This window comes from Microtus ochrogaster, chromosome 4, assembly GCF_000317375.1.
Source record: "Microtus ochrogaster isolate Prairie Vole_2 chromosome 4, MicOch1.0, whole genome shotgun sequence".
Taxonomy (NCBI): Eukaryota; Metazoa; Chordata; class Mammalia; order Rodentia; family Cricetidae; genus Microtus; species Microtus ochrogaster.
Genome location: NC_022011.1, coordinates 40,325,279 through 40,334,994, shown reverse-complemented (window position 1 = coordinate 40,334,994; position 9,716 = coordinate 40,325,279). Strand labels below are relative to the sequence as shown.

General features: G+C 43.7%; 2 protein-coding genes across 4 annotated transcripts in view; one reads left to right on the top strand and one right to left on the bottom strand.

The window, feature by feature from the left end:
• Positions 1-7,468, bottom strand: part of Rbm18 (RNA binding motif protein 18) — a 20,358-nt gene extending 12,890 nt beyond the window's left edge. The window contains exons 1-2 of one of the 2 annotated variants that reach the window (XM_005345965.2): positions 7,331-7,468; positions 4,743-4,871 (exon numbers count right to left, since the gene is read on the bottom strand). In XM_005345965.2, the coding sequence (XP_005346022.1) occupies positions 4,743-4,855 (113 nt within the window). In that variant the 5' untranslated portion in view covers positions 4,856-4,871; positions 7,331-7,468. The remainder of the gene's footprint in view (positions 1-4,742; positions 4,872-7,330) is intronic. The other variant, XM_005345966.2, reaches the window with a different exon arrangement.
• Mrrf (mitochondrial ribosome recycling factor) overlaps positions 7,464-9,716 on the top strand; it is a 65,733-nt gene continuing 63,480 nt past the window's right edge. The window contains exon 1 of one of the 2 annotated variants that reach the window (XM_005345968.2): positions 7,464-7,546. Coding sequence is in view for 1 of the 2 variants with exons in the window: in XM_026777800.1 (XP_026633601.1) it covers positions 7,772-7,776 (5 nt within the window). In the remaining variant the exon portion in view is untranslated. Of the gene's footprint in view, positions 7,547-7,569; positions 7,777-9,716 lie in introns of those variants that run through there. The other variant, XM_026777800.1, reaches the window with a different exon arrangement.

Here is a 9,716-nt window from a genome sequence, read left to right as displayed (position 1 = left end):
CACAACTGTGAGCAGTGCACATTTTCATAAAGAGCATGCGCAACTGTGAGCAGTGCACATTTTCATAAAGAGCATGCACAACTGTGTGCAGTGCACATTTTCATAAAGAGCATGCACAACTGTGAGCAGGGCACATTTTCATAAAGAGCACGCACAACTGCGAGCAGGGCACATTTTCATAAAGAGCATGCATGAGTGCCTGCACGTGTATACACACACACACACACACACACACACACACACACACGGAAGAGTAGAAGAGCTTGATACAGGGGATCCGAATGCAACTTCAGTGTGAGTGGACACCATGCGAAGAGAAAGGTGACGTTTGATGTAGTGAATGAGAGTAGAGAGTAGGACAGGCCGTAATGGGTGTGTATTCAGGGAACTTAGGAAGCAGAGAGCCAACGAAATAACCCTTAGGATTTTTTTTTTTTTAGTATATAAAGTTTTTAGAGAAAATTTTCTCTATGTTTATAAACATTACTTCTTGTGCTGTGCCATATATCTTACTAAATGCTTTATTGTCTCAGATTTAAGTAAGCAAACAATAAATGCCATTCACTCACGTCACAGACCATGAAGGAAGAGTATGAAGCGGGCTGAGAGAGACAAGGCAGACTTCCTGCTGTCACAGGCTCCTGCAGCTACTCCCAGTGAATTCTGGTTTACTCAGTCAGAGAAGGCCAGCATCTGAAGGACACATCCACCTGGCTGGCTTTCCACCTCCTGGCTTTTAAGTTTACTCAAACTACTCCAGGGCCAGTGGGGACTCGTTTACACTCATTCCCCCGGCAAGACCCCTGGGGCACAGACCATGGGTTTGAGCCCCAGTGATACAAAACAAAACTAGAACACCCTTCAGAATCATCTCTACTCTTCATTCTTCTTCAGTTCTTGTTTTTCACATCTCAGACTCACCCAGAAGCTCCAAGTTCACTATCCCTAGCCACGTGGCAGCAGTAACAGTGAGTATCTCCTAATGGGCCCACATCCTTAGTCTTGCCCCTTCCAAGTCACCTTGCACATGTGCAGATGAGGCCCCCACTAAAACATTCCCATCTTGGTATCATGTTCTTGTTAACACCCACAATGACATTCTTTTACAGGAAATTCAACTCGTCTGAACACAATGTGAAGAGCCCATCTTTACTTGACAGTATTCCACCTAACGGCCCTCTTCATTACCAATGAGTACGCATGCTTGCCTTAAACCAAAGGTCCTTTTGGATCTGCTTATATGGAGCTATCTTTCTTACCCTGACTTGGGTCCTTTCAGTCTTGATTCCCCTCTGCTTAGAGGGACTATTATAATTTCTACTGACGGTCCAGTTCACACTTTCATATGATGCAGAGGTCATGACTTATTTTACAGAGCTCATTTAATATCTGAATAAGGAAGCCAGTACTAAGTACAGCACAGCAAACCAACATGTGAAGACACTAACTTTTTGGCTTCCATGCTGAAAGGACTGGTAATATTTAGAGGTACTGTTCTAAGCTTACAGTCCGGGTCTCACAGCAATTTATAAGTTTCCACATGTTTGAATTCAAAATAGGACGCTCTAGGTCACGTTTATTCAGTGACTCTGACTGTGAGACTATCTGAGCAAAGGTGCTCTGAGTTAGGGAAGAGAAACTAGAGCTATCATAAACTACTTTGTCAACTGAGCCAACACATGTAACTTTCCTTTTCCTGTAGAGAAGGACAGATTTGTTCCCCTCACCCAAGCTGTTATGAGGTAAAATAAGAGGACTTCACACAGTATTAGATTTGGAAGAAAATGTTTCTGTTATTTAGTTGAACATTCTCATTTTATGGAAACATGAGGTACAATGAAGCTGAGGAACTAGAATGCAGTGGAATAACATGTATTCAGGTCTGACCACCTCTCTAAGAACAAGTGCCCATCACTCCCTCAAGTCTCCAAGATCTACTTAGTCACAGGAATGCTTCTGGCATGCAGCACAGTCCTAAAACAGTTAAGTTTGACAACACTCTATATTCACAAAATACAGCAATATTTGGAAGTGACTGTATTTTAATTACTCATGTAGGTTCATCATATCTACCTCCAGGTAGAGCAGGATCCAAGAGTTTATGTATCTGCAAAGCATGAGCACCACACTGTCACATTCTTGAAAGAGACTGATGGATGTCCTAGTATAGCTTAGTAATAATTCAAATTAATAACAAAAAAAACACAGATTAAAAACAGAACTAGAACTAATCACAAAATTAATGTGGGTAAAATGAATGACAGAATGCATTATGCAAACAGCTTTTAAAAAACTACCACTGGGGCTGGAAAGATGGCCCAGTGGTTAAAAACATGGGATGCTCTTCCAGAGGACCAGGATGCTATGTCCAGCATCCACATGGTGGCTCACAAACATCTGTAACTCCAGTTCCTCCAGGAGTATCATGCTCTTCTGGTCTCTGCAGGTACTAGGCATCAGACATAAGTGCAGCTAAACACTGTATGTATAAAATAGTAAGAACGAAAAAGTAACCCTACCACTGTATAAGATAACCTGTAACTATTCCTGACAGTAAATACATGCTTTGTTTCCTAAAAAGAAGTAAGAGACCATTTAAGGAGAGACATTCAGATCATCTTCTGGAAGGGATTAGGAAAGAAGTGTTAAGGAGCTGGGGTACAGGCACAGAGAAGAGCACTAAGGGTCTGGTGTAGAGGAAACAGCAGGAAGTGGCAGCACCTTTGGTTGGGAAAGCTTAATTAGGAAAACCGGAAGACATCCTGCAAACTCCCTTCTGAGTCGTTAGAAGGTTAGAGATTTGGATTCAACTGACAACACAAGTACCACGTGTTCATATTCCTTCAAAGCCAGGGAGTGAATATACATTAATTATTTAGCTAGGTTCACTGTTTTCTACCCTTTGAGAAGCAGAACCTAAAAGTCCATGCATTTGAGCAACTTGAAGGAAATAATGTTTCCATGAGATCCATGAAATTTAGCAAAGTAACTCTAAGCTTTTGTGTGAACCATAAGCTTTGATGGACAGCTATGTTTTTAAAAATAAATTATATAACAAATCAGTTTGTTTAAGATAAATCATCAAGGTAAGGAAGTCATAGAAGGAAACAGAGAAAATGGTTTGGCAATACAGAAATGTGGATACTACAGGTAGAACACAACACTTCTAGTGTAGGCCTGACCTACACTTGGCTTCTAATGTTCACCTTTGACTGAAGTATCAGTGGGAAGGTCTTAATCCAGTGTTCCTCTTAAAGATGTAACTCAGGACTACATTCACACACTTACTATGCCACTGACCCAGGGGCAGGTGCCCTTGTGAACCCTCTGATGGACAGGAGAACACAATCAGCACCAGAACCTCATCACCTGGAACTCCAGCCAACACACCCAGCACTGTTTCCACACTTTAGATTTCCATTCAGACACGGAGAGGTAGGGATGGTAACCACTCTGGAGGGCACCCCCTCAGAGCCTGGGTTTTAGATGAACATTAATTAATGAACAATTAATTAATTAATTAAAGACATTAATTGAGAACTTGTGCTGATTCACACATCCGTCCCCAATGTCATAAGAGAGGATGTTAAATACAACCCACATTCCAGGGTTCCCATGACCACAAGAACGTGACGTATCTTTAATATCTCTGTAACTTATATGGACACAATGATATTTGCACTTGTATGATCTGAGCCTTGGTGTTGTGATATAAAATCACATCTCTCCCTCTTTCCTACTCCCCTCCTTAAACACACCTCACCCCAGACTCAGTCAGCGGGTTCCCTCTCTCCGTACTCTGTTGAGTCCCACTCTCGGAGTCATTCCAGGACTGCTGATTTACTTCATGCTTGCTTCAAGTCAGCCTACTTACCCAACCAGCAAAACAAGTGATGGAAAGAAAAACCTATTAGTTCCTGCCAAGATATTCCTTTTTACTATAATGGCTCTGATGGAAAGACTGGGAGTCAGGACTATTGTATTCAATTAGTAATGTGATCTTGGGCAAAGTAATTCTGCCTCTTAGACCCTCATCACCTTTATTGTAGGGAAAGAGGGATGTTATCAGAGGTCCCCAAGTGATCTCAACCCAGGGAGCTCACATAGGGATTGCCAAAAGAAGAGTGGAGGTTGTCAAAAGGCTTTGAGTGCCTCTTTTCCCTTCTTAGTGAAAACAGCTCTGGAGTCTTATTTCACACATGGCTTCTTTCAGACTTTGTTTAAGCCGCTCAGCACAGTGCTGTGCACACAACAGGCACTCCATTCATTAAATGAATGAGTGAACACCAAAGGGGTGAGGGTGATCTCTAAGATCCCTTCCCACTCTTGCTTTCTGTGGATGCTTACAGCAGTCAGTCAAAGGGGGCCCAAATGCCTATTTGCAAAGATCCCCAAACTACTTCTTGTTTCTTCATTCTGGGAGACAAAATATGCCTCAGGTTGATCTAGAACAATTCCTCTTAACCACTGGGTACATAGTCAAACAGTTGGAAAAGAATCCTATTCTTTGCAGAGTTAAAAGGAAGAGGCTTACACGTGAAGAAAACCAAAGTTATGTCCTTACAGTTGTGGAGTGCAAATGTATGAAAAATGGGAACAGTCTAAAGGCAGCATAATGTCCCTATCAAAAAATCTAAAAGCAAATGAAGGGCTCATGCACAGCACTGCTCCGAAAAGTCTCCCGAGCATCTGCAGCAGGCACTGCACCTCTGCACATCACCAACTAAGTGATCTGGACTTACTCTGTGATTTTGGGGTCCAGGTTGCCAATCCATAATCGGTGTCCTTCCTGTAGAGAGCCCTCTGAAAGGATGGACGCGTTCTCCAGGGGAAGGGTTTTGGTTTCTGCTTCCATCAATCTCTACGAAATACTAAAGGCAATGTGAGCACTCAGGGAGAAAAGTGGAGTCATCCTGTGTGAACATCAGACATCACATGCAATTTCTCCAAGGATGGCGAACTCTGGGCAGTTCTCAAAGGCCTGCTGTTCCCAACTGAGGACTTGGACCAGTTCCCTTGGGACAGCCTTTCTGGCAGCCAGAACTGCCAAGCAGAATAAAAAGTTATGGTTGTGTGGAGAGTCTTGAGGTTTCCTGAGGCTCTATCACTAGGTGATACTCCAGAAGAGAAAAGAGGCAAGTACCAAGTAGACAGTCTTGATGGTGTTGAAGGGAACGGAGAGGGAAGAACAGCTTATGTTCCTGTTCCTCTTGGAGCAGTTTTCCCAAGGAGGAGGAGGCACAGGAAATGTGAGCACAAGTACTGGAGTTAGGGCTGAATATGAAAGCAGGTTGTGTGACTTACTTAATTCTCTGAATTTTATAGGCCTCAATTTCCTCAAATGTAAAATTAGAGGCAATAGTTTTCACTTTATAGGGTTGTTGTAAAGATTACATCATTAAAAAAAAATCATCAAACAATGCACTTAACAATTGTAAGTAGTCAATATATATTAGCTATTGATCACAAAGTTTACTGCTTTGGTAGAAACAAGAGACAATCTCCTTAGTTATTACAGACGACAGACAGTTCACTGCACTTCCAGCAGGTCACTTAACTACTCTTTGCCTTAGTCCCTTTGTAAGGACAGTAACTCATAAAGGAATGTAGCTCTGCCAAGTGATACTCCCAAGGATTTTAGAACCACAATTCCAAGAAGTATTCAAGACCAATAATTATTACTGTCTTAATTCTTGAAGTGTCCCATCTCACAGAGCAGGAGAATGACAGCTGTGACAGAGGCAGTGATGGAAAGAAGAGAGAGCCTGGTGCCAGAAGACCCGACCTTAAATTGTTCCATTTCCACTGAAGTTATTTTTCTGGGTGCCTCAGTTTTCTCATTCTAATTATTTACTCTATTATCCTGGGGTGGGGGTGGGCATGCACATATCATTTAGCACAGGTAGAGGTCAAAAGACAACTTTCAAAAGTTGGTTCTCTCCTTCCCTCCGCTTTTGCTTGGGCCCTAGGGAAGGAACTCAGGTTGTCAGGCGTCTATGGGAAGCTCACGCACCAGCTAAGCCATCTTGCTGGCCCAGTTTCTTCATGTTTTAATATAAACTTTAAGAGGCTGGAGAAATGGCTCAGCAGTTAAGAGCACATATTGCTCTTGCAGAAGACTGAGGACTTCAGTTCCCAGCACCCACTTGGTGGCTCACAGTCACTTCTAATGTCACTTCCAGAAGATGAGATGCCTTCGTCTGACTTCTGCAGTCACTGTATACATGTGGTGCGCATACACAGATGCAGGCAAAAGACTCATGCACATACAGTAGCTAAATCTACCAGACTTCAGACCTCTTTGCTAGAAAAAAGCCATGTGACTTCTATATCTAGAAGTGCCTCAGCTCAGCCCTGTAGGAAATTGTCCCCGTCCTCAGAATGCTTATATTTAAAAGGGGAGCAGAACTAAATTTTTAACAAAGCAAAAGATTGAAGTAATTAAGGACAGATACTGTAAACAGTGAGAAGGGTCAAGAGACTTAGGGTTGCACTACTTTAGAGTAAGTGGAGTTAGATTTAAAAGCTAGAACTTCTGCGTTCTCAGGTCTAAAAGCAACAGTAACACCAAAAGATACTTAATGCCGAAGATGCCATGTTTCAATTGGAAGAATACAAGACTCGGAACTAGAGAGATCTGGATTCAAAATTGACCTTCCCAATTACTGTGCCTTTAGTATGCAACAGTATCTCCCTCACTTCCTCTGTCTCTTGCCACTCCCCTTCCCATATAATGTGAATACAACGTATTATTTACATTTTGCTTGTGTCTCGTACAGCGCAGGGCCTTGCCTGCCTTGATCATGGTTCTATGACCAGCAGGTAGTGAGTGCACTGCCTGGCTTAGAGTTGCTACTGTTTTCTTAGAGAATGAAGGAAACATCAGTTATCTTCCAAAATGGGGAAAATTATTCCTATATCACGTAGCTATTTTAAATAAGAATATGCATGTGACAGCTCAGTCGTGGAGTTTTGAAAACCAGTGACGTCTAATAAGGTAGTATGAAACTATCAGCTCTTTGGGGGTTTGCAATGGCGACAACTCCTTAGAGTAACAGTTCATAAAAAGCCTCTCCAGATCTCTCCCAGTTCAGTTGTATCAACACTAGAAGTCAGGAGAGGAAATGGGTCGTTTATTCCTAAATGCTAACAGCGGGGTCAGGCCAGGAACCAGGGTTTCCCGACTCGAGGCTCCGAAAGGTCACTAATGGGATTGTTATTTCCGGGCGAGGAACAGGACAATCATGGGCGGGGCCTAGAAGCCGGCAGGTGAGGGCAATCTCCACCAACGTCCTTGCCGCCAGCTTGGCGTTGAGCTTCGGGTACTCACCTGCTAGTCTCGGAGCTGTGCCCTCAGCTCATGCCCCGAGAGCAGCTTCCGACGCCGGGGTCCGAGCGAGGAACGCGAGGACACGGCAGCTGAAACCCCGATTGCCTCTCGGCCGCCCGTGACGCGCTACGTCTGCGCCGCCGCGCCTTCCCGTGACGTCACGACGCCCGCGCCGGCTCTGTCGCGAGTGGTTCTGTATAATCCAGGCTGTAGCTGGTGAGTGGCCTCGAAGCGGTCTTGAGGCGCAGGAGGGATCAGGTGCCAGTGACACCTTTTCAAGAACTTCGGAGGGACCTCTGGGGCCAGGCTACCGCCCGCGACCGGTTCAGCAGAGTTCGGCTCGACCTTAAGGCCAGGGGCGGGACTTCTGGTCCCTCTACCCTCTCAAGGGTGGGGGCGGGGCGCGTGTCACTCATCCCTCCTTTAGAGCCTTGCAGGGGAATGTGGTAAATACTTCCTGATATTTAGGACGTCACCCGACAGGAATATTGCCTCTTCCGAACAGCCCTACGCGCAGAGATAATAATTATTCCCAGTGATGTAGAAACGAAAACTCAGCCCTATCTTTACTAGGGTTTCGCGGCTCCCAAGTTTAAATGCCACCCAGGCCTTAGTCGAACGCCTGGGATTTTAAAAATCGTCACTCTGCTGGCCTGTGGGCAAACAGTTGTCATTTCAATGGTGCTTCAACATTTCCACTGCTCTGGCAAATTTACAGATGAGATTGAGAACACTTACTTAGAAAGTGCTAGAAGCAGGACTCTTGCCTAGGCCATCTGAGAGTTGGGTACTCTTTCTTCCCTCCTTTTTCTTTCTTTTTTTTTTTTTTTCTCAGTTCCTGACTTTTTATTAACTCATACATGAGTACTTGTCTTCTGGTTTGGTAAGTCAGACACTTGCCACAGTGTTGTCTGTCAAAGTGGCTAGCCTTGAAAACCCCAGCACCATGTTCACCAAAAGGACACTTGATGAAGTTGACTAATTTTGCCATTTCCACCCACCTTACAGTATTTTGCCACAGCCAACTCGACCTTCTTTCTCTATGCTTATTATTCTTGGGAGTGGTGTAAGAAAGTCTCCTTTTGAATGTTCTAGTCAGACAAAGTATGGCCATCTTCCAGCTGTTTAAGGGCATAATCAACCTCTGTGGATCAGGGGGAATTCCCTCTTTATCCTGAATCTTGACCTTTACATTTTCTATAGTGTGCGAGGGTTCAGCCTGGAGCACACAGTCTTCCCTGTAAGGGAAGGAAGTGCACATTCTGTTGTAGTTCTCTGAATTTTGGGGAACTTGTAGTTGGAAAGGCTAGAAGCCTCTGGTTCATTGGGGAATGGCTGAGGAAAGAAATCCAAGCTAGGAGAAATGATTTGCTACAGTGCACTCCTTGGAAGAGCTGTGATATATGCCTTTTGAACATGGCTGGTTGTGAATCCAGAAGATACATGTGATGGGGATGGAGTGGGGATATTGAAGTCTGGTCATCTAATCTTTAGGTTAAGCCTTTTGCCCACTTGGGAAAATTTTATCATTCCTCTTTGGCTTGTGCCAAGGGCAGTCAGGTGCTGTTCTTAGTCAAATATTACAAATACCCTTCTTTACATGATACTGAATTTGAAAAAGAGCAACCCTATTCCAAACAGAGACCTGGAAAAACCATGGCTAATGGGGGCAGTGTTGAGAAGTAGATCCCAGGACCGGCCATCAAAAGTGTAGATTCCAACTCTGATGCCGGCATTTTGATGTTGGGCAAGGATTTAATCTTTCTGGAAGTCTGTTACCATACTTACCACGTTTGTATGATGTTTGTGTTCCTGTACAACCTTAAGTAAAGGGTGCAATAGTGAATGTTAGATTAGTAGATAGATTAGTCTGCTAGAATAGGCCACGTAGTGCCAACAGCCATATAGAGATACTTAGGCAAGGATCAAATAATTACACAATTATTTACTTTTATTGTTAAAAACTAAGTGCTGTGATGGAGTATGGGTATGAAAACTGGATTTCAGGAAATAGGACCTAGTTGGAAGAGGTGGCCACTGACCCTGTGCTCTGACAGACTGATGGTTAAGGTGAAATCTAAGGAAAAGCAGATGGTAAAGAGATAAGGGGAGACCATACCGAGCTTATTTAATGACTTTTAAAAAATGTTTTATTGAGCGGGGTGGGGGGATGGAGGGTGGTGTAGTGGTGCACACCTTTAATCTCAGCACTTGGGAGGCAGAGTCTGGTGGATCTCTGAGTTCAAGGCCAGCCTGGTCTACAGAGACAGTTCCAGGACAGGCAGTGCTACACAAAGAAATCCTGTCTTGGAAAACTAAAAAAAAAGGAAAAAGAAAAGAAAAGAAAAGAAAGAAAGAAAGAAAGAAAGAAAGAAAGAAAGAAAGA